The 25,255-nt window shown below is 43.9% G+C and overlaps 1 protein-coding gene across 3 annotated transcripts in view; it reads right to left on the bottom strand.

Moving 5' to 3' along the window:
• The window catches only part of mreg (melanoregulin), a 163,250-nt gene that overhangs the window by 136,425 nt on the left and 1,570 nt on the right, over nucleotides 1-25,255 (bottom strand). For all 3 annotated transcript variants that reach the window (XM_072712772.1, XM_072712773.1, XM_072712774.1), the window contains exon 3: nucleotides 25,030-25,189. In XM_072712772.1, coding sequence (XP_072568873.1) covers nucleotides 25,030-25,189 — 160 coding nt within the window. The remainder of the gene's footprint in view (nucleotides 1-25,029; nucleotides 25,190-25,255) is intronic.

The raw sequence follows: 25,255 nt of genomic DNA, 5'->3' as shown, positions 1-25,255 counted from the left end.
GCGGACATGTTGCTTCATCACGTGCCCCCCCCCGAAAACATCGCTCACGACATAATAGAGGGCTTGTGGCCATTTGTCGCCTGACATGTCTAAACATGTTGGCTGTGTTTTTACTGATATAAAATTGCACATTTGCTCAAAATGACACCTTAACAAACAACATTTTAAACATTTAAAACCGCCAGACCCTCTTTCGACTATAGCTAGAAAAGATTGATGCGCCCAGAGCACCGTTAGAAGCATGCTGATAAATGCTATTACCCTTACCGCATTTAAATGATTCGTTAATAAACACCTGTAATGTATTTTATTCTTTTAAACACTATTGACCCCTTTGGTGCCATATGGTTTATCAGTATGGTACATCTGCCTAGCGAATAATTCTAAATGCAGCTTACTATTTCCTATTAAATGTAATTAAATAATAATGTCAACCTTCTTTTAAATAATAAAAAACAATATCCTAAATTCTTTGCTGTTGGTGACCTGGGCTATAAGAAAAACACACTTCTATTGCTATAGTCCGCGCGCGTGTGGGATAATATGCTTGAATTCTTTATTAATTATCATTGGTCAAATGCTTTATAACACATTTTATACTTATTTTAAAATAAGAATTCTACCAAAGTTTTTCAAATGCTTTTGATGTATGTTGATACATGCCGTTCTCTAGCTTCTACAGCAATTAAATACAAGTGTTTGTCCGGGCGATCACCCACGCACCCACCGACTGAACGACCAAGACAGTGGGACGAGGCCTGTACACTCTGCCATAATCATGTTGCGAGAATCCAATGCTTACCCTGTCTTGCCAGCTCGCACTGTGCCCATGCCAGCAGTTTGTTCAAAAACTTATCAAATTAATTCCTGATCAATTCGAGATGCAGGGGATCGGTTTCCCATAGTGCACTGCTTCCGCTGTCTCACTTGCGAGGCGTCCATGTTGGGTTAGGCAGAGGGGCCCATCGCTGGATCGAACGCAGTTCTTGAGGTGTCTTGTTTTATGAAATCTGCAAAACTTTGTCAGTTAACTTCTATATCGAATCTTGAAGCAAAAGTTTTTACACAATGTCTCTCGTGCATGCTGGGACATATGTAAATAGGCCAGACAGCGCTTGGATCATCGACGCCACCTTATGTTAAGACACATGAATTCAGCCCAAAAACTTATTATCTAGGCTGCTCACATACATTGTATTAAACATTGTATTAAAAACAGCACATTCATGTTAATTATTTCTAGTTTAAAACATTAGTAGACTGCGGCTATTTTCAGTACGACAGTATCATCGACACCACATTTTGTTAAAACACGAGTACAGCCCTAAAACTTATTGTCTAGTCTATTCACATACATTATATCAAACAGTGTATTAAAACAGTACATTTATGTTAAAGAGAATTATTTCTTGTTTAAAATGTTAGTAGACAGTGACTATTTTCAGTATGACAGTGCGGCATGCTGGGACATATGCAAATAGACCAGACAGCGCTTGGCTCTTCGACGCCACCTTATGTTAAAACACATGAATTCAACCCTAAAACTTATTGTCTAGGCTGTTCACATACATTGTATTAAACATTGTATTAAAAACAGCACATTCATGTTAAAGAGAATTATTTCTAGTTTAAAACATTAGTAGACTGCGCTATTTTCAGTACAACAGTGCAGCATGCTGGCGCATATGCAAATAGCCACCCCACTTCTGGGTTAATGCCGTACGCTCATTTTAACAAGAATTACCCACATTATTCCTTGATTCTTGTTGTCGAAATGCTTAGGGCGTTTTACTGTATTATTCACATTGACAGAAAAGTGCTTCATTACTTAAAAAACGTTATGGTTAAAGGGTTTATTTGAAATAACAGGCGCCCCGTCGGTGCCGCCATTTTGAAATGGGATGTCTGAGTGAGTGTGCATGCACCAAGTGGTGCCCCCCACGCAGAGTGTGAATTACCCCTCCATAATTGGGGGGTACTGCCTTCATAACACTTCTATGACCATTATGGTCCGCTACCGCATCAATACGAATAGTCGACATCAGGATCACTGTTAAGAGTGCAAGATGCGCTAGGGGTGTTTACTAACATGTATGCAACACACAGTCACGGTCTGGACATGCGACAAAATGAGAATCAATACAGAAGATCTCATTATCTTTATCCCTATCCAAAAGAATTTGGTTTTGATAACTCCCAGGAATTATCCTAGAAGAAGTATACTAGTAAAAGTAATAAGCCTATACATTTACAAACAGTCTGTTCTGGTCCAGCAATCTGGTGTTATTCCTGCCCTCTCTGTCCCCCCAGCTCCAACAGCCTTCAGAAATAAATATTTGCCTATTAGGCTAATATATCTTGATGATACAGTAGATCTTAAAGTACAGCCTAATTTCTAACTCACCTCTTAGTCCAACGCGCTGTCCAAATCCTGCCATCTGCCTGCTCACTGTCCTCATCCTGCCATCTCCCTGCTGCCTGCGCGCTATCCTCATCCTGCCATCTTCCTGCTGCCTGCTCACTGTCCTGCACTGTCCTCATTCTACCATCCGCCTGCTCCTGTGCCTCTCCTGCCTTCTGCTGACCACTTTCCTTCATACACATTGTTTGCAAAACTGCACCTATACTTTTAATGTAATGTTCTGTAGCTCTTATTAACACTAATATTTCCTACTTACACTTCTTTTACCACCAAAGAAGTGTCTGATGTCTCCATCTTTCCTTTTCCTCAGTGTGTCTGTGAATAAAATCTAATCTATATTTAACAAAACAGTATCTGGGCTGGTCAGATGAAGCTTCTAAAAATGTCTATAAATATGAAATTGTGGAATGCAGAATCAATACCACTAAAATTCATATAATAGGGCTTATTATTTGCTAGCTAGTTTTTTTACGTTGCCCCTATAGGTTTCACTTATAGTAATGTTTTTTCAGAGCATAACGTTAGACCTTCTTATGAGTTAACATAACCCTAATAACAAACCACACAGGCTAAGTGGCGAATTAATTTCAGAAAGGCACAATTTATTTGTGATAAAATGAGAATGAAAACATAGGGAGTTCATCTCCTTGGAAAATGACGATGATCGATTTTACCTCACCAAATAAGCCTGGTTCAAATAGAGAACTTAGCTTAACTTGCTAGTTAACGTAACTAACGTTGACTGTACCGGTGTTGTCGAGTTGGGCTACTTTGTCAAGGTAATCTATGGTTAGGGCTATCGATTAGCACTACGGTAGCTTACCTCGGCAAAGTAGCTCAACTCGACAGAACACCAGCCTCAGAAGGACAATGGTAAGTAATTCAACTTATAAAGATGTCAGCTTGCATTAGTAGATGAAACACTTAAACGAATAAATGAAGGTTGTAAAATAATACATTTTCAACAGGCTAGACTTCTGCTGGCTACTCACATTTAGCAACGCACGACAAACAGTACTATGACAGACGAACACAATGAACAGGTCACTCAATGAGAATGAATGACGCAATTACCGACTGGCTGCTTCTAGCGCCGAGGTGGTTAAAATAGTACGGTCCACATTAGGGGTATCTGAAATCGTTATACATAAAATTTTCCTACAAGGTGAGGTTAACTTTTTTTTTTTTGTTTTTTTACAACAAGAGAAAAATGTTAAGACCCCCCCCAAACTGCTATTTTTGTCTCTGTTATGTTTACTCTTCAGGAGATTATTCGCTTTGCATAAATGAAGAGGAGAGACCAGCTAACTTTAACCATTGTTTACTCGGACATCTTAACTCTCACACGGATCACAACCACAACGTAGTCTCGCGATACTGATGACATCACCTAGCAGGATGTGCTTGGTGTAACAGAGGCATTAATAACATCAGGATGTTACATCTCCCTCCTAAAAAAACATGTGGTGTAACATCTATATGTGTACATTTTACTGGAACACATCTTTATAACTCAGTGTTGAACAAATTTAAAGCATGACTCATCAACATCAAATTAGGCTTAAATTGTAATGCCTCCTGGTAGGGATGAAAGTCTTTTAGTGAATGAATCAGATACATCTGCTATAATAACAAGGGTAGAGAAACATTTCCCTTGGCTCCTTCAGGCTTCTGTGTAACTAATCAGTCTTGTGATTATAGGTCAAGTACTTGTCTAGGTTTAACTGCACGGCCAAATCTTGTGGTATAGCCAGATTTTTCTTGTTCTGACTGGCTAAAAGGCTGTTGAGCTGGTTCGGTCTGCAGGTCTGGGGTAGCACTGTGAGGTGGTGTAGGTTGGTGGTTCTCTGGTGTACTTGGGCTCTTGCTCGTTTCACGGAGGTGTCGCCTATTGCGCCATTCTTGACAAATGCTGCATTGTCCCACCATTGTTTCAATCTGCTGTCCCATTCGCGGCCAGAATAAAAGGTCTCGTGCTCTGTGCTTGCATATCTCCACACCCATATGTCCCGTATGGATGCGGTCGAACATGTCCTTTCGTAAGCTCTGGGAGACTATGATTTTCTCTCCTTTGAACATTATGCCGTCAATTTCGGAAATGTCGCATCAGTGGTTCCAATATTCTCGAATGAGTGGTGGGCATTGTTTGTATGTGTCAGGCCAGCCGGTCTTTGTGACCTGGTTCAGTGTCGTAAGCTGAGTATCCTGTGCTGTCACTGCTATTATTTCCTTCAGTTTGTTGTCACTGACCTGGATGTTAGCTATCAGGGTGTGTACCTGTGCGTCCATACCTTCACTTAAGCTGTCGTCGTGGTATTCAATAGATTTACGAGACAGGGTGTCGGCCACTGGTATCTGTTTCCCAGGTTTGTGGAGGATGTTAATGTCGTATTTTTGGAGTTGGAGTATCATCCTCTGAAGACGAGGGGGGGCTGAGGTGAGAGGCTTCTTGAGTATGGCCTCCAGAGGCTTGTGGTCGGATTCCACAGTGACCTTTCTGCCGTACATGTACTCGTGGAACCGCTTGCACCCGAACAACACAGCGTACAACTCCTTCTCTATTTGGGCATAATTCTGTTCTGTACTGTTCAGTGACTTGGATGCATAGGCAACAGGTTTATCGTGTTGAAGTAGAACTGCGCCTAGGCCACTTTTTGAGGCATCTACTTGCAATGTGAGTTCCATTTGTGGGTCAAAGTAAGTCAATACTGGGTGATTTGTGATCAGTTCTTTGATCTGCTTGAACGCTCTGTCGTGAACAGTGTCCCACATGAACTCACAGTCTTGTTTTAGAAGTTGTCTGAGTGGTGCGTTTACCTCTGAAAGGTGCGGTGTGAATCTGGCCAGGTAATTGACCATGCCGAGTATGGTTTCTAATTCAGGCTTGGACTGTGGTGGCTGCATCTCTTGTATGGCTTTTACCTTTTGTGGGTCTGGACTAATACCTTCACTTGAGAGCCTGTGGCCGAAATAGCTGACCTCTTGGATGCCGACACAGCATTTGTCAGGGTTTAGTTTTAGCCCTCTCTCTCTCGTGCGCTGAAGGTTGATGTCGTGTTCCTCTTTGTCCCTGCCATATACAAGGATGTCATCGACTATGGCAGCAACACCTTTGAGGCCTTTGTACGTTTCATTCACACGTCTCTGAAATTCATCCTGTGCCGAATTAATCCCAAAGGGCAGTCGGAGGAACCTATACCTGCCAAATGGTGTATTAAATGTGGTTAGTATTGATAATTCTGTGCTTAGTTTAATAGCCCAGTAACCTGACCTGGCGTCTAGGACGCTAAAGTATCGGGCTCCCGTGAGCTTTGTGGTGACCTCTTCTAGTGTGGAGAGTGGATAGTGGGGCCGCTGGATAGCCTTGTTGAGGTCTCTGGGGTCCATACACACTCGTAGTTTTTGGCTGTTGGGTTTTTCGACCACTACTAGGGCGTTGACCCATTCGGTGGGTTCAGTTACCTTGACAATGATGTTATTGTCTTCCATTCTGTCAAGCTCCTCTTTTAGCCGGGCTCGTAGCGCGATGGGGACTCTGCGTGGAGGGTAGACCACTGGCGTTGGGTGTGGGTTGACCCGGAATGTGCATTCTCCAACAAATTCTCCAATGCCCTGAAAAACATCTGCATATTCCTTTAGCATGGTTTTGGAGTTATTGTCTATTTTTGTTTGCTCTTTACTTACTCCCATTACTAATTTAATGAGGTTTAGGTCTAAACTAGCACTTAAACCTAAGATGGGTGGTGCTCTGACCTTAACAATGTGGAACTCTAGTAGCACTGAGCGGTCGTCATGCTTACATTCTAGCATGCAGGTGCCTCGGACTTCCAATGCGTTGCCTCCATAGGCTGTAATAGATTGTGTGGATGGTGCTACGGGCACTCTTTTGAATAATGCATTAAAGGTGTTATTTGGTATGCCATTAATTTCCGCACCCAAGTCCATTTTGAACCTGATTGTTTGCTGGCTAGGTCCAACTTTAATGTCTGGATAAGCCTGTACATTGTTTTTGTTTGCATTTACAGTTGTAATACTGTCAATATACAATTCGCACTGCTCCTCTTCATTATTTTTCACTAAAGCTTGCACGGGTCTCCTCTGAGACTTTGTTGGAGCGGTATTCTTGGTTTTGCAGGCTTTTGCAAAATGGTTATACTTTTTGCATTTAATACACTGTTTGCCTCTTGCTGGACATGCATCTCTTGGACTGTGTGAGCCTGCACACCTGTCACATTCTCTGTGTATTAGTACATGGTCTTTTGTTTTTGTGTATATGTGAGCATTTTGTCTTTTTGTTGCGTTCACAGCATCAATTTTGGGGGCGTCTTTTGATCCGGTCATCTCCTTTAATTGTATTTGTGCTAGCTCGTGGGAACGGGCGATATCTATCGCCTTGTCTAATGTCAGTTTGGCTCCCTGGCTTAACAGCTTTTCGCGGACGCGTGGGGAGTTCGTGGCGAACACAATGTGGTCCCTGACCATTTCGTCACTGTTGGGGTAACCGCAATTTTTGACAAGTAGCTTCAGTTCAGTTATAAAATGTTCGAACGTTTTGCCGTCAACCTGCATTTTCTCATGGAAACGATATCTGGCATATATCGGGTTAGATTTGGTAATATAAGCTGCATACTTATCGTAGTATGTCTTCGGAAAGTGACCAGGTGTTGTATATGTCCAGTCCCTTTTCACCGATTCATAAAAGGAGGTAACTGCACTTCTCTGGTTCGCGTTTCTCCCGCAATGGGCTGGAAAACATCAGCTCCGCTTGCTGCTTCAACCGCCGCTACGCATCGGGTAAGTTGGCCGAAGTCCAATCCATTCGAAGTGCCTGAATGCCATACGTCTCCATTGTCTTCGCTGCTTGTAGGTCTTCAGATCGTTACTCTGACACCATGTTATGTTTACCCTTCAGGAGATTATTCGCTTTGCATAAATGAAGAGGAGAGACCAGCTAACTTTAACCATTGTTTACTTGGACATCTTAACTCTCACACGAATCACAACCACAACGTAGTCTCGCAATACTGATGACATCACCTAGCAGGATGTGCTTGGTGTAACAGAGGCATCAGGATGTTACAGTCTCTTTGGAGGGGTCCAGGTCTTGATCAGGGGGTACAGTACCCCCCGTAATTCGAACCATGCCCCCACGGACAATCATTTGACGCGCAACCTTTGAACAGGCCGGCAGCATGTCGGGTTCGCTCCATTGTGGAATAATGGCCACCTTGACCCCGCTGTTTGTGTGACATCAACGGAACCCAGAGCTGCTATCGATGGATCTTCACGTTTGGTGAAATACTTTTTCTATTTTACATTGAAATAAAACTGTTAAACTGATTACGGCTTTTTCTCGTTTTTAAAAACTTGGGTTAAAATATTTGTGCTTGTTTCGCATTTGCTCTTTTGACAGTGTTTCGCTCGGGCATGCCTCTACTTGTTTAAAAGTTAAAAGTTTGGGACTTGTACTGTTTTGTGCTTAAAATATGGAGTATTTGTCATGCCCTGATCATCCGCTCCTCTCGTCTACCACGCCCCCTCATTAACCCCATGTGGATTCCCTGTGTTTACCAGCTGTTCTCGATCGTTGTCAATTAGTCCATTGTATTTAAACTCGCAAGTCCCACAATCTCTTAAGAGTAATGACTTTATTACATTCTTTAATGGTAAAATAACTAAGATTAGACAGACCATCCAGTGCATGTCCTTAGCCCTATGACTGCCAGACTCCTGCTAGTCTTATGCCTATCAATAATGATACTTTTGAATCTTTCATTCAGAACTCCTGAGCTTAATTTCCTCCTGTAAATCCTCTACAAGCCTCGTAGACCCAATTCCTACAAAATTCTTCAAGGAAATTGCACTGCAGATTAGCAATACCCTGATAAATGTGCTAAACTCATCTCTTAAGCTTGGATATGTTCCATTAGACCCGTCCTAAAGAAACCAAATCTTGAACTTAGTGTTTTAGGAAACTATAGACCTATCTCAAATCTTCCTTTCATTTCAAAGATCATGGAAAAGATTGTAGTTCGTCAGTTGTCTTCTTTCCTACAAAAAAATAATACTAATGAATTATATCAGTCTGGCTTTAGACCAAACCATAGCACAGAAACTGCTCTAGGCAAAGTAATGAATGATTTACTTATGGCTTCTGACCGTGGTTTTATATCGCTGTTGGTATTACTAGATTTAACTGCAGCATTTGATACTGTGGACCATAATATCCTCTTGGACCGATTAGAAAGTGTGGTTGGCATTACAGGGACAGCACTCTCTTGGTTCCGCTCATATTTAACTGATCGTTATCAGTATGCACATGTGAACAACGAATCATCCAAGGCCACCAAAGTCACATACGGTGTCCCACAGGGATCAGTACTGGGCCCACTACTGTTTACCCTATACATGCTACCGCTTGGTAACATTATTAGAAATCATGGTGTTGGGTTTCATTGTTATGCAGATGATACACAGTTATATATATCTGTTAACCCTGATGATACATCACTCCTATCTCGGTTCGAAGATTGTCTGTTAGATATCCGGTGCTGGATGGCAAAAAATTTCCTAATGTTAAACACAGAAAAAACAGAAGTACTGGTGATTGGTCCCAAGGCTGCAAGAAATAAGTTTCACCACCTCAGCATTAGTGGCCTTCCTACACGACCTAACACAGTGGTTAGAAATCTTGGTTTTCTAGTTGATTCAGATCTATGTTTTGATGCTCACATAAGAAGTATTACTAGAACTGCGTTTTATCATCTATGAAACACAGCCAAGTTTCGTAAGATGCTCTCACTTCGTGATGCAGAAAAATTAATACATGCCTTCGTAACTTCCAGACTGGACTACTGTAATGCCCTCCTTTCTGGTTGCCCGTCTGGTTCCTTACATAAACTTCAGCTGGTACAGAATGCAGCAGCCAGAGTTCTCACAAACATTAAAAAATTTGATCACATCACACCAGTCTTATCCTCCCTTCATTGGTTACCAGTTAAGTCTCGGATTGACTATAAAATACTGCTATTAACCTATAAAGCACTGAATGGCCTTGCACCAGAATAGTTTAGTGATCTGCTGACCACATACAACCCCTCACGCTTGCTTCAATCTCAAGGTGCGGGATATCTGTTAGTACCTAGGGTAGAAAGAGCTACGGCAGGCTGCAGAGCCTTCTCCTACAGAGCTCCTCAGCTGTGGAACGGTCTTCCACCGGACGTGCGGGTTTCAGGCTCACTCTCAATATTCAAGTCGAGACTAAAAACACACCTATTTAGTTTAGCTTATAGGGACACTAGTTCTAGCTCTAGTTAACTTCTCACTCCCAGTTAAACCTATAGTGTGAGGTGTAGAGCTGGGTGGGGATCAGTGCCATTGGCTTTGGATAAACTGAATTGACAGTGCTGTCACTCTAGCTTCACAATTGCTTGTGGGATTGGAGTGCTGACATTTCAGGGACTCCCCATGCCTGCATTCCCACCTGCCTCTCCCTCCTACTTATGCTGCCATAGCCATATCTGCCGGAGCATATTGCACTCATCTACCTTTTAGCACTGCCTATAGTCTCCCTTACTTTGACTAATTGCATTTTTTCCCCCTACTTCTCCTGGGGGGTGCTGCCGGGAGACCTCAATCTATCAAGATGTCTAGCCTCTAGCAATGATGTCCGTGCATCCAGCTCGCAGACATCCGTGCATCCAGCTCGCAGTTCTGCCTGTGTTATCTTCCTTGTATGACCCGCTCCCTGCCTTCTGGTTGCCTGGCGATTGGAGGGAGCGTTGGCACCGGCTTGCCATCTCCCCCTGCTCAACGTTTGTGTCTCAGACTTAACTGTAGTTGACTCTCCCTGCTGGCCCCTGGAGGATGGGCTCCCCCTTTGAGTCTGGTCCCTCCCAAGGTTTCTTCCTTCTAGGGAGTTTTTCCTTGCCACTGTCGCCCATGGCTTACTCACTGGGGGCTTTGGGTGGGGATGCTGTAAAGCGCTTTGAGACAATGTAATGTTGTGATAATGCACTATACAAAAATTAATTTGTTCTTGTTGTTGTTGTATTTAGTCCGCGTTTCCGTTTGTTTCCGCAGTCCGGTCATTGTTATGTCAGCCCGTGGTTTGCTTGTTCCTTTTGTTGCTGTGTATATTAAACCCGGTGTTTGCCCCGATTCTTGACTTCCTGCGCCTTTTCTGTGCTCCGTGTACTCTCTTGCACGACAGTATTCTTTAAATTTTTTAAACATTTCAGTTAAATATAATGAGCTTACGTGCATTTTCTTTTAAAATACGCCAGGGCGCTTGTGTCTACTACGGACGGAACCCTGCTGGATGTGTATGCACTAGCTTACGTTCATCCTGCTATATGTTTTATTATTCCTTAAAACGTAATTAAAAGTAACACATTCATAAATACATGTAATGTATTTTTATTCTATTAAAGTTTAATGGCAACATCTCCCCAAACCATACGCCCCCTATCAGCAACACGTGGCATAAGCATGTATGATACCATTTCACATTACCATAGACCAATCAGAACAAGGGATACGCCCCCCTCCCGCTTATGATGTCATAGACGGGTGGAGCTTTAGGCTCCTCCCAAAGTGCCACATACTATTTTTTTTCATGGGCAAAGAGTTTGAAAAAAAGCTCATGGCAAGATTGAAAGAACTCTCAGGTATCTACAGTAGGGTTCCAACACAACACCCTATCACCGGCAAGGAAATGGACAGGTGGAGAGATTCAATCACAACTTGTTGTCCATGTTACAGACCCTAGAGGACAAAGAGAAGGACCAATAGTAGAAACTAAAATTGAAAAGAAAATGGACAGTAAGTTGAAAAAAAAAATCATGAACTATAATAAAAATGAAAACTATATTTACCACAAAAAAATATGTGTTGTACTTTAATGTCCAAAAAGCACTGCCACACCACCACCATTTTTAAATCTATTTTAACCACAATATCTTCTCCTTTAAAATATGTTGTGGCTGCTGAGCTGTCTTTCTTCCCCTTCTTCTTTCTTATCACTTCCACAATTTACCAGAACAGTCACATGCAGTATGTGGTGTGCTCTGCTAACCAAATTTAATACCATAAGGATATGCAAAATTTATACAGATTACTAACTTTGGGGCATCAGATTAATATTTTAGACACAATACTAAACTGCTTACCGAATTGTGGATAAAATTAATGTCTGTACAGTGCAGAAAAGCAGACACCCATTAGCTAAAACCCTGCAACGACAAACAGTTTGTTGTTTTAAAAATAAAATTAACATATTAAACAGTCAATGTGATTTACTGGGGGAAAAATAATAATTTATATTAATCAACCAATCGGTAACACAGTTGATAGATTAATCAGTAGAAAAATAGTCATTACTGGCAGTCCTATAATATAGTACAAGTGGACTGAGTGGGCTGTTTCCTGTGTGCTGTTTCCTGCGTGAGCGAGACTGGTTGCTACCACGCAAACTTTTAAACTATAACTATAACCAAAATAATAAGTTATAATTAAGCAATCGGATAAATCTTGGCAAGCTTAATAGTCTCCTGATAATCTTCCAAATCCACGACGGATTAATCGCCTACGCCCCCGGAGTTTTTCCCCGCTAAACGTAAGTATATCACTATGGCTCCTGTCGTTTGCTCCGAGTGCAGTATGTTTAGTTATTCTTCTCCCGTCATTAGCGGTACGTTTGTCTGCGATAAGTGTAAGCTAGTTGCCAGGCTGACGGAGAAGATCGCAGACTTAGAGGGACGCATCCGGACGTTACGGGAGATTCAGGAGAGTGAGAGTTTTATTGACGCAGTGTTAGCGGCTCCGGATATGTCCGCTATAGTGAGCCAGTCTCCCCTGGCTCCGGCAGCAGGGCCTTCGCAGCAAGGCGAGTGGGTGACGACCCGGCGGCATAGCCGTAAGTCCAAACAGCACTCACACCGGCACCATTCACCCATTCGCGTTTCCAACAGGTTCTCCCCACTCAGTGAAACACCCACTGAGCTGCCTGTTGAAAGCGCTCTGGTAATCGGCGATTCTATGCTAAGAAACGTGAGAGTAGCGACTCCAGCGGCCGTAGTTAATTGTCTCCCTGGCGCCAGAGCGACCGACATCTTATCAAACTTAAAAGTGCTGGCTAAGAGTAAACGTAAGTATTCGCATATTGTTATCCACGTCGGCACAAATGATGTCCGATTGAGGCAATCGGGGATCACTAAAGCAAATTTCATAGCGGTGTGCAGCCTTGCGAAGAAGATGTCCGCGTCAGTAACATGCTCTGGCCCCATCCCTGCTAGACGTGGCGACGAAATGTACAGCAGATTATCGTCGCTGCATCGCTGGCTGTCGGAATGGTGCCCGATAAATGGTGTGGGTTATATAGACCATTGGCGGACATTCTGGGGTAGGCCTTGGCTTTTGAAGAGGGACGGTATTCACCCCACGTGGGCTGGTGCCGATCTCCTATCAAAAAGCATAGCTCACAGTCTTAGGGCAGATTGCTGACTAACCAGAGCCAAGCCAAGGCGGCAGGCAAAACGGCTTAACCGACCGCCTGCTAGTCGCTTAGAGTCGTCACCCAGGCTTCATATTATTGAGACTGTGTCTGTTCCCCGCAGTTTTAATCGTGGGGTGTCATTCCATCGTAGTTCGTGTCTTACAAACCTTAGAGAAATTAGACCTATTTCAACTCTGGATAGTAGGTGTAATGCAAACCTAAAACTTGGACTCCTGAACATTAGATCGCTGGCTCCTAAGGCATTGCTCGTAAATGAAATCATTACTGATTCCAATCTTAGTGCCCTATGTCTTACTGAGACTTGGCTAAAACCGAATGAGTTCATGGCACTAAATGAATCCACTCCAGCTGAATATAGCTATAGGCATAATCCTCGACCCGATCGCAAAGGTGGCGGAGTTGCTGCAATATTTAAGACCGACCTAGGAGTGCGTGAAAATACTGGTTATAGCTTTAGTACGTTTTAATTTATTATTCTAAGTCTTGCTAGCACATCTAAGTGTAGTTCTACACCTCCAATCACCATTGCCATTGTGTATAGACCGCCAGGCCCCTATAGCAATTTCCTTAAGGAATTTGCAGATTTCTTAACAAGCTTGGTGGTTACTACCGACAAGGCCTTGATTGTTGGTGATTTTAATATTCATATGGAAAATGAAAGTGATCCAGTAACAAAAGCATTTACTACCATTCTTGACTCTGTCGGTGTACATTAGAATGTAACTGGGCCAACTCATGCCTGTAACCACACCCTAGACCTGATTCTTAGTCATGGTGTCCTGGTAGAACACATATCAATTATCCCTCAGAACTCTCTACTTTCAGATCATTACCTTTTAACATTTCAAATACAACATAACTCCCCTAAGGCCCCAGGCCAGAGGTACGATACTAGATGTTCCATAGCCTCATTATCCGCTGCAACTTTTCTGGAACAGCTCCCACAGTCCTTTAACCTAACCTCTGAAGTATCATGCGTGAATGAACTTGAACAGGTAACCGTGAACATGGTAGAATCATTCCGTACCACTCTTGATCATGTAGCACCACTCAAGAAAATAAAACATAGAGATAAGAAACCTGCCCCCTGGTACTCTAACCGTACACGTGAACTTAAACAAGCTTCACGAAAGCTAGAACGCAAAATTAGAAGTGTTTAGATTTGCCTGGAAAGAGAGCCTGTCTAAGTATAGACATGCACTAATGACTGTAGGTCTATGTATCTCTCTAAACTAATAGAAAATAACAAAACCAATCCTAAATTCCTATTTGAATCTGTATCTAGGTTAACAAAGAATCGTTCAATGTTAAACTCACAAGTCCCAGAAGCTCTTGGTAGTGATGCGTTTATTGCGTTTTTTAATAATAAAATAACCACGATTAGACATACCATCACGAGCACGCCCACGGTTGCACACAACCACCAATCCTCTGCTAGCGCTAGTGTTATTAGTACTAATGATAACACCTTTGAATGTTTCACTCCTGTAGTGCAGACAGAACTCCTTCAGTTAATTTCCTCTTGCAAACCCACTACTAGCCTTGTTGACCCAATACCCACCAATCTACTTAAGGAAATTGCACCACTGATTAGCACTACATTGTTAAATTTGTTAAACTCATCTCTTAGTCTTGGATATGTTCCTAAATCTTTTAAAATGGCTGTTATTAGACCTATCCTAAAGAAACCAAATCTTGAACCTAGTGACTTAGGAAACTATAGACCCATCTCAAATCTTCCCTTCATTTCTAAAATTCTAGAGAAAGTTGTTGCTCACCAGCTGTCTTCCTTTCTCCAAGATAATAATGCTAACGAGCTATATCAGTCTGGTTTCAGACCCAATCATAGCACAGAAACAGCCTTAGTCAAAGTGATAAACGACTTGCTTATGGCTTCCGACCGTGGCTGTATATCGCTATTATTCTTACTGGATCTAACGGCAGCATTCGATACTGTAGACCATAATATTCTTTTGGACCGGTTGGAAACATTGATTGGCATTAAAGGGACAGCACTACTGTGGTTTCGTTCGTATTTAACTGATCGTTACCAGTTTGTCCATGTAAACAATGAGTCATCCATAGCCACTAAAGTAAGATATGGTGTCCCGCAGGGATCAGTGTTGGGCCCACTACTGTTCAATCTATATATGCTACCGCTTGGTAACATAATTAGAAATTACAGTGTTAATTTTCATTGTTATGCTGATGATACACAATTGTATCTATCTGTCAAACCTAGTGACGCATCCCAGCTCTCTTCTTTAGCCGACTGTCTGCTAGACATCCGTTGTTGGATGGCAAGGAATTTCCTCATGTTAAATACCGAAAAAACTGAGGTTCTTTTAATCGGTCCTAAGGAGGCCCGCAATAAGTTTGTAAACCCCAACCCTAGCGGCCTCCCTACTCAATTTAAAACAGTGGTCAGAAATCTTGGTGTCCTGGTAGACTTCGACCTCTGCTTCAGTGCTCACATAAATAGCATTACCAGTACGGCATTTTACCATCTACGGAACATAGCCAAGCTTCGGAAGATGCTTTCCTTTCAAGATGCAGAAAAACTAATACATGCCTTTATAACCTCTAGATTGGACTACTGCAATGCCCTCCTTTCGGGTTGTCCATCTGGATCCCTACATAAACTTCAGTTAGTACAAAATGCAGCTGCCAGAGTTCTCACAAAACTAAAAAATTTGATCACATTAGCCCTATCCTGTCTTCCCTGCACTGGCTACCGGTCAAGTTTAGGATTGATTACAAATTATTGCTATTGACCTACAAAACTCTGAATGGCCTTGCACCACAATATCTTAATGATCTTCTGGTCCCTTACAACCCTTCTCGCCTGCTTCGTTCACAAGGAGCAGGATATCTATCAGTTCCTAAAGTAGACAGGGCTATGGCAGGCTGCAGAGCATTCTCCTACAGAGCGCCGCAGCTGTGGAATGGTCTCCCGGCGGATGTGCGGGATTCAGGCACACTCTCGCTTTTCAAGTCTAGATTAAAAACGCACTTGTATAGCTTAGCGTATAGGAAACCTAGTTCTGGTTCCAGCTAGTCCCTCACTCCCAGTCAGACTAACAGTATGAGGTGATGAGCTGGGTGGGGATCGGTGTCATTGGCTTTGGATAAACTGAGGCGTCAGTGCTGTCACTCTAGCTCTACACTAGAGTGCTGATGTTCAGGGAGTCCCCATGCCTGTGTTCCCGCCTGTCTCTCCCTCTTTCTCATGCTGCTATACCCAGATCTGCCGGAGCCTAGACGAATATTGCACTCGATCAGTTTGCTTGCACTGCCTCTAGGTTTCCTCAACTGTGACTAATAATTTTTTCATACTTCCTCCCTCACCCCTTCTGGGGTGTGCTCCCTGGAGCACAATGTCGTTGAAGAATTTATGCCTCTGCTGTCTACAAGACAATTACCTCCACCACCGGCAACTACCCTCCAACCTGTCTGCCCTTGGCTCAACACGATGCCTCGCCATCCTTCCCTGCGGCTGTGCCTCTATTAATCCTGCCATCGTGCATCAAGCACCACGTGCCTGCACCGGTCGGCCGCTGCATTGAAACATATATTTCAACCCCTGTATTAGCTTAGTCATTTCATCTTGTTTGTTTTACTCATCTGCCGGCCCCTGGAGGATGGGCTCCCCCTTTGGGTCTGGTTCCTCCCAAGGTTTCTTCCTCTTAGGGAGTTTTTCCTTGCCACCGTTGCCTTTGGCTTACTCAATGGGGGGTCCTTACGAGGCAGAAATGTAAAGCGCATTGAGACAATGTAATGTTGTGATAATGCGCTATATAAATAAAATTTAATTGTATTGAATTGAATTGACTGCTCTCATCAGGTCAGAAAGAATTGCATCCCTGGTAGAACTAGTATTGTTACATTTCGAGAATTTTGGCATCAATTTGGTACAGAGGTTAAAGTACGGTTCTCATGACATCTGAAAACGTGTCCCTGTTCTTGCTCATGTTACACCCTTGACACTGGACAATCCATTAGTTTGAGTTCTTACAATTTAGTTAAGTAATATCTCCTAGTTTTCCTTTTGGATACATATATTGTGTTTGTCATCTTGGATAAATGTTTAAACGGAAGTTATAGTTCACTTAGTGGCTTAAAGGAGTGGCTTGCACTATATGTATGTAGCAGCCGAATGCTATTTTTGTTTATCTCTTGGTAGCCTAATGACAAATTGCTGAAGATGTTGTTCATCTATGGATATGAACGTAATGATTTGAATAATGTGTCCAATTTACATGAATGTGCAAGTACGACGGCTCTGTTCATTGAAACATATCTTTATTTCTTTGCATTTGCAGTTTTAGAAATGTGGTTTTCGAGTAAACACTCTTGAAAACGCGTCAGTGTCTTGAGCACTTACTGGACCCCTGTTTAGCTTGCTGTTTAGGCTGTGTTGAGCCATACAGCTGAGGGCAGTAGACTCTCTCTCCCCTGACTCCAATGTGACTACATACCATTCTTTTACTAGAAGAACAATACCTGGCCTTAATGATCATGTTAATTTGATATTTGCTTGTAGTACTTTTTTTTTACTTTTAATTTCATTTTGATGGTACATGGTCCTTCAGTGCTATGCGCTATGTAGTTCTGTGGTCCAGAATGGAACACTGTGCAAAAATGTAAGAAAAGCCTTCATAGCCGATATCACTAACAATATCACCAAAAGACGCCAGTTAGCATGTTAACAAGCTTTATCAGTACCATGTTGGCTGTTGGTGGCATATGTAAGGTTTTTATATGGTTTTTAGGTAGCAAGCTTGCTAGGTTAAGATTGTTATGCTGTTTCGCTAACCATATAGCAAATGTACAGAGAACAGTATACAATTTACAGTAACAGTTACCTCAAACGTTAGCCTTATATACTAAGCTAACATCACCTATTTAGAAATCTAGTAATTTACTGTTGTATGTCCTGCTTTCTCCACTTATCTTAACTAATTCTACCTCTATTTCTCACCTCCACTGACTGACCAAACTTAAAAATCTGCCAGCTTACCACCAATGCACATGCTAGATATGCTAGACGTGCTTGACGCAACCAAGTGTGCAACTGAGGGGGGATGTTACATGGTTGTGTTTTCCTTAAGAAATGGAATTAAATAGAAAATAAATAGGAAAGAAAAGGGCAGACCTGCTGAGAGGGTTCATAAAACGAAGACACATTTAACATACTTTCTACTGTATATTGGGGGAGACAGATTGGTATTTTCTTAGTATTTTAATTTTTAAAATTGTGGTTACACCCATGTAAGAAACAATATTTCTTCCACAGTGTTGGGACTATGATTCCTCTTTTTATTTACAACTTCTCCTGCTTTTGAGAATACATGCTCACAGGGGACAAAGGAGGCAGGGGTACATAAAAACTTAAGTGCAAACTGATAGAGGTGTGGATGAACAGCCTTGCACATATAGAACATAATTTCAGTGGGTCTTCAGAACGTATGTTGGGGTCACCAGGATAACATTGTATTTCAACTGTGTCACAGCATTGATAATGTGTGGTTATATCTGTCACGCCCACGAGGGTGGGACCAAGCACCGGCAGGCATTCGTCAGCTAATTGCTCCACTTCTTAAAGCTGTCTATGACCCAGGTTCAGTGCGAAGTATTGTTGTCATTGTTCTAATGTGCCATACTGAGCGGTTTTCTGTCTATTGTCCTCCCCAATCACCCTGCCTGCTGTGTCCTGCCCTGCTGTTCCACCTGCCCTGCCTGCCTTGTCTGTTCCATCCACCCGCCTTCTTCTACCTGCCTGCTCCGTCCTGCCCTGCTCCTCCATCGGCTTTGTGTGTCCCTTCCCCTCGTTGTCTTGTCCCGTCAGTCCGTGTAGGACTGACTTCTCTGGACATCGACCCTTTGCCTGCTTTACGACCACGAATTCACCTGCTCCTCTTAACTTTGATCGCTGCTTGCTGGAATATTAAATCAGTTGCACACTGCATTCCGGGGTCTGTCTCCTCTGTAGCGACCAGCCACCACAATATACCAATTTCCGAGAACAGACCAAACGCCTGACCTGTGGACAATGTATTATTGCATCTATATGATGTTGTTTTTTTTATAAGGAGAATTAATGCATATTTAACGTCATATAAATAACAATATATACTGTTATTATTTTGTCATATGTTTTTACCTTATTTATTGATATTAGTTTGAAAAACTCAAACTCCCAAACATAGTGCCACGCCTACCTCGTTACCTCGTGTTTATGCCTGATTGTTCTCACCTGTTGCTCGTTAAACTCAGCTTGTCTTCTGTATTTAGTTCACGTCTCGGTTAGTTTCCCCCAGATCTGTCATCGTCCATACCTAGTGTGAGTACCAGTCCTGTCTGTTTGCCTTTAATAAACCCCGTTTTCCGTCAACCTGGCTGCTCTCGCCTCTCTTGCCTGCTCGCTGCTCGCACACGTGACAGAATGACAGATCTCCTGAAAGACGCACCGCAGCAGGGCGAGGACCTCTGGCTCGTCCTGCTGCATGAGGTCGCGTTCTGAAGAGAGCAGCCGGAGATCCAAGAAGACCCAGCTCTGTTCGGCTTAGTGGAACAGAGCCGGATCTCCTCCAGGGGGTTACCCCACGGACAGAGGGATGCATCATGGCGGAGGTGCACTCCCTCCTACAGCAGCTTGTCCGCCATTTCAACGAGAAGCGGCTCCAGCCCCTCGCCTGCGCGGAGGCAACCCCGCTTCCTCCTACACGTTCCGGGCGTCGCAAGAAGAAGAAAAGGGGAGGGCGTGTTACCTCACCGCAGTTCGGCAGACCCCGGAGGTCATCGCAGCCACACTACCCCGGATAACATGCGTTCGCCATGGCACCCCCTGCTGGCCACGTGTCGGCGGCGTTCGCCGTCCGTGGCGCCCCCTGCTGGCCGCACGCCCGAGGTGCCCGCCGAGGCTCCCCCTGCTGGCCGCACGCCCGAGGTGCCCGCCGAAGTGCCCGCGGCCCTGCCTGAGGCCGCAGCTCTGCTCGCTGCCCCGCCTGTCCTGCCTGTCCAGCCGTCCTACCTGGCTCTCCGGCTGCACCGCCTGCCGCCACGCCCGCGGCTCCGGCTGCACCGTCTGCCACCACGCCCCCTGCTTTGCCCAAGCCTCCACCCACTGCGGCTCCAATGACTCCCTCGCCCTTGCCCCAGCGAGGCCGACACCCCCCAGGACCCCGCCTTTCCGTGTCCCGTAAGGGGAGGGGACACAGGCGTTGGGCCCGTGTCCCGCCCTCCCTGCCCCCTGGCTCGCCCGTGCGTCCCCTGGCCATCGCTCGGTAGCTGCCTGCGGGTCCTCCGGCTCTGGGTCGGCGGTCTCCGTGTCCGGGTCCCCCCCTGGTTCCTCGGTGCCGGTCCTCGGTCCCGCCTCCGTATTGGCCGCCTCCGGGCCCCCCTGCTTCGGCTTGGTGTCGGACGGCGCCTTCCCCGGCTCCGCCTGCGTCTTCGCCTGCCGCAGCTTCCCCCTCCTGCCTGCCTACACCGGTGTTCCCTCCTGCTCCCTCCGTGTCTCCTCCGTCACTCCCTCGACCTGTTCCCTTGGCCCCTGTATGGTCCCCTCCTGCTCCCTCCTCCCTCTCGCCTGCGGCCCCTCCGGCCGCTGCCCGTCGCCTGTCTGGCTTCCTTCGGGCTCTCCTGGTTCCTCCTCCCTTTGCCTTTCTCCCTCCTGTCTCTCCTCCTCCTCCTCTTGTGGGTCCTCCGTTCGCTCCTGGTCCTTTTGTTCCGCCTACCTGTGTTCCCCCGGGGTCTCCCTTCGTGATCTGTCTGTCCGCGTTCCCTGTCCTTTGTCAGCTCCTGTTGTGGCTTTTGCCCTTGTGCCTGTTTTGTGTTTTGGTCCTGTTTCCTGTGCCCCGTTGATGTCTTGGGTTTTGTCTTTCAGGTCCTGTTCCCTCGTCTCGTCTCGTCCGACACATACTATGAATTGCAGCCACCTGTTGCAGGGAGCTGGGGGTTTTATTATTTTATTATTATTACTATTTAGCTGATTTATAATTAGTGAATAGTACTTTATTTCATATAAAGTTCTAACAACAATTGTAAGTATTGTGAAATGAAACTGCAAAAATATTAAAAAAATTTGTTAGGTAAATGTGTTTTTGATGTACTACTTAAAACTGTTTGTTGATTAACATTGAAAAGTTTGAGATAATCAGTTACTGCAAAAGTTTTGAGTTGACTGAACTTAGTCGGATTTACAATGTAGCTAATGACGGCCACACGCCCGAGGTGCCCGCCGAGGCTCCCCCTGCTGGCCGCACGCCCGAGGTGCCCGCCGACGTGCCCGCGGCCCTGCCTGAGGCCGCCGCTCTGCCCGCGGCCCCGCCTGTTCTGCCTGTCCAGCCCGTCCTACCTGGCTCTCCGGCTGCACCGCCTGCCGCCACGCCCGCGGCTCCGGCTGCACCGTCTGCCGCCACGCCCCCTGCTTTGCCCAAGCCTCCACCCACTGCGGCTTCAATGACTCCCTCGCCCTTGCCCCGGCGAGGCCGACACCCCCCATGTTTTACTGTCTTCTTATGACAGTACTTAGAGTATTGCCTTAGAGTTAAATGATAATCATATGAAACATTTCACCTGTTTTCACCTGCTACATGGTTCTGAGACATTGTGCCGCATGTTGTACAGCCCCCTATGCCATTGAATATATGTCCCTCAAATTTTAAGTTTGGCCAAAGCATTCATGAGTTTCATCAGCTCTTTGTTTAAATGGGTGTGGTGAAGGTATAATCTGGGTATGGCTGACTGGCTGACACTCATTCTTCATATTCTTTTGGAGGGATGTTTATTTTTACTCTTCAGTCATGCTGGGAACATACACTGGCACCTTGACTGTATTGGGATGAAATCCTTGGACCCATTGTCAGACCATATGCTGGTGCAGTGGGTCCTCGGTTCCTTCTGGTGCACAACAATGCCCGGCCTTATGTGGCAAGAGTATGTAGGCAGTTCCTGGAGGATGAAGTAATTGATACCACTGACTGGCCCCCACACTTGCCTGAAATCCAACAGGATACCTTTGGGACATTATGTTTCGGTCCATCCAATGCCGCCAGTTTGCACCTCCAGGAGCTCAGTGACATGACACCGTGATCCAGATATGGGAGGAGATTCCCACAGGACACCATCTGTAGTCTCATTAGAAGCATGCCCCGACGTTGTCAGGCATGCATACAAGCATGTAGGGGCCATACAAACTACAGTGGTGCCTACGGTTCATGAACAAAATCCGTTCCAAGAATTTGGTTGTGAAACAATTTATACGCGAACCAAGGCAATTTTTCCCATAAGAAAGCACTGAAATTCGATTAATTTGTTCACAAGCCTACCAAATAATAATTTTTGTTATTGAATTTTCTGGTTTTTCTAGAAAAAACTTTAAAGAAAAACACAATATAGTGTGACGACGGGCAGATTGAGGCATTGCGGGAGCAGAGAGAGACATGGAGACTTGCTTGCCTGGAAAATCATGCTCTTTATTAACAGTCCTTAAAGCCCTTGTATTAAGAACATAAGAACTATACAATACATTCGGCCCATCAAGCTCGCTTGGGGAGAACTTAACTAATAGCTCAGAGTTGTTAAAATCTTATCTAGCTCTGATTTAAAGGAACCCAAGGATTATCAGGAAGATTATTTCATACTCTGACTACTCGCTGTGTAAAGAAGTGCTTCCTTAAATCCAGTTTGAAATGTTCTCCCGCTAATTTCCACCTATGGCCCGCGAGTTCTTGTATTTGAACTAATGCTGAAGTAACTATTCGGTTGAACAGCATCCAAACCTGTTAGAATCTTATAGACCTGGATCATGTCCCCCCTCAGTCTCCTTTGCTTGAGGCTGAACAGATTTAGCTCAACTAACCTTTCTTCGTATGACATTCCTCTAAGACCAGGAATCATTCTTGTGGCCATACGCTGCACCTTTTCTAAGGCCGCAATGTCCTTTTTAAGATATGGTGACCAAACCTGCACACAATATTCTAGGTGAGGTCTCACCAAGGAATTGTATAATCTTAGCATTACCTCCCTTGACTTAAACTCCACACACCTGGAGATATACCCCAACATCCTATTGGCCTTATTGTTGTTAATGTTAATGATTGCATTTCCCTATTGTGGCGCGTGTGTTTGCCCGTGTCTTGTCTATACCTGGTCCGATCCTCACATGTATTTAGCGTATGTAAATCTTCCACCATGTGTGCATCTTGCAGTTCTGAGTCTGACAACCACGTGTTTCCCATCTGTGTATTTGGGATCGGTGCTCGTTGGGTGCCTGTTGTGGTTTTTCTATTTACAATTGCACGTGGGGCATGCTGGGACATGCGCCCTGCCGGTGCTACACTGATATAATGTGGTCAAGGAATCTGTTCGTCCACCAAATTTTGTACATGGACCAATGCATTTAGAGTTGCTGCAATGAAATTTCTGCAAAATGGACTAGTATGCCTCATCATTTCTTCCCTTTGGGGTGTCTTTGAATTCAGCCCTCTGTAGGTTGATTATTTTCATTTCCATCAAATGATGTGGCGTCCTTTAATATATTAACCAGTCCATATCAGTATAGATAACTAGCATGATTTTTTCCCCCCATTGAGATCTGACGTGTTTTCAAAGTGTTCCTTTAATTTTTTTGAGCAGTGTATGTTTTAAAAGATGAAAGCCTTGGCTATTGAACTTTGTAAAGTTGGTAAGTGTTCTCTTAATGCTAATCAAAATATGGATTTATAAACCATAATTTTTATTTAGTTTTGATTTAGAAGGGCTACGGAGTTGACCTGTTATAGTTGAGACATACCTGATTCAATACTATTTCATGAATTTATCAAAAAAACCAGTACTTGAACAGTATTCCCTAATTTTTTGAAAACCAGGAAGTGAGGCAAGAGTCCTTAGGATGTAGCTGATCCTTTTTATCCCTGATCAAATTATTTTTTTTTGGTAGGACGTGATTTGGCCCAATGATGAAGAATGGGTGATATATACATACAAGTATATGAGTAGACATAGGTGTAACAATCCAGTACATGTATTTTACCTATATCTGACTATGCTACTCCTTTTTAGTCTGATCTCTCTCCTCTCCACTATCCTGTCACATCAGCACAAGCAAGCAGAGTAAAAATACCCACTGTGTTCAGTTATGAGGAACACCAGCTATTTGACATTTTGTATTTGTACTATATAAATATTCATAAAAATCCACAATTTGTGATTGCCCAATACTGTGTTCCTGGATTTGCTGTGACATGTGGGTGCAGCCTTCAATCTGCCACACTACAGAAGCTGGCATGAAGAAATGACTCATTGACGATGTTTAGCTTTGACCTTCACCACAGTTTACACCTTACTTTTAGCAAGCAAGCCCACTCTTTCTTTTTCAATAAAGTTAGCATGCCCAGGGGCGTTGAGCAGCCAGCTGCCCTTGGACCCACAGAGTTTTTTTTGTCTCACTACTTGGAAATTTTTGGTTCTTCTCCTCTGTCATCATCTGGCTTTCTTTCTTTAATTTCTTTGCCCTCCCTTTACCCTGTTTTTGTCTCATTGGTGTAGTAATGTATCACAACAAAGCCATGTAAATCACCTTGGGGCGACGCTTGAATTGAATTGAATTGAATTGAATTTAATTGAATTTAATTGAATTTAATTGAAATGTAAATGGCTGCACTGTACCACTACTCTCAGGCTGACTGGGGCCCTTTCATTTACCTTAGTTTTGGGGAATACTGCACCTTCAAATTTTATGTTTTACAGTCTACCCATTTTGTTTTAGGGAAAAATCAGAATAATATGAATACTTCTAACTTACTTAGCAAAAACAATAGGAAACCCTAATTACCTGCTTGGACATATAATTTAAATATATGTAGGCCTGCAAAGGCAAAACAATAGTAATTTTATCAAATATTTATCAACCTTCCAACTAGTAATTTAATTCAAAGCCTTCTAAATTAAGAGTTTGATACAACATTTCTCCGGGTAGGTCCAACAGTTTGTTAGTTTTATACCACTTGGTTTTAGCTTGAGAGAGAGCCATTTCATGGACAAGCAGAGTCAAAACCATTAATAGGGCCTGTATCAGTGTTGGACTGACCTGGGAGCCCCTGCGCATCCTGGACCTCTTCTGCAGCAGGTTGTAGAGTTCACGGTCATCATCTCGTTCAGAGTGGCTGTGGTCTCCCGGCTCACTCCAAAGGTTGGTCTCCTGGTCCCGCCTCTTCTTTGCCTCCCGGTCGAAATAGAGCAGTGTTTCACTGCAAATATGCAATACACACCAACCAAGCATCATTTGTATAAATTCACAGGGTATTTGGGAGATA

The sequence above is a fragment of the Paramormyrops kingsleyae genome, chromosome 5 (genome assembly GCF_048594095.1).
Source record: "Paramormyrops kingsleyae isolate MSU_618 chromosome 5, PKINGS_0.4, whole genome shotgun sequence".
NCBI lineage: Eukaryota > Metazoa > Chordata > Actinopteri > Osteoglossiformes > Mormyridae > Paramormyrops > Paramormyrops kingsleyae.
The sequence above is the reverse complement of the archived record's forward strand: the minus strand, read 5'-3'. Positions and strand labels throughout refer to the sequence as shown.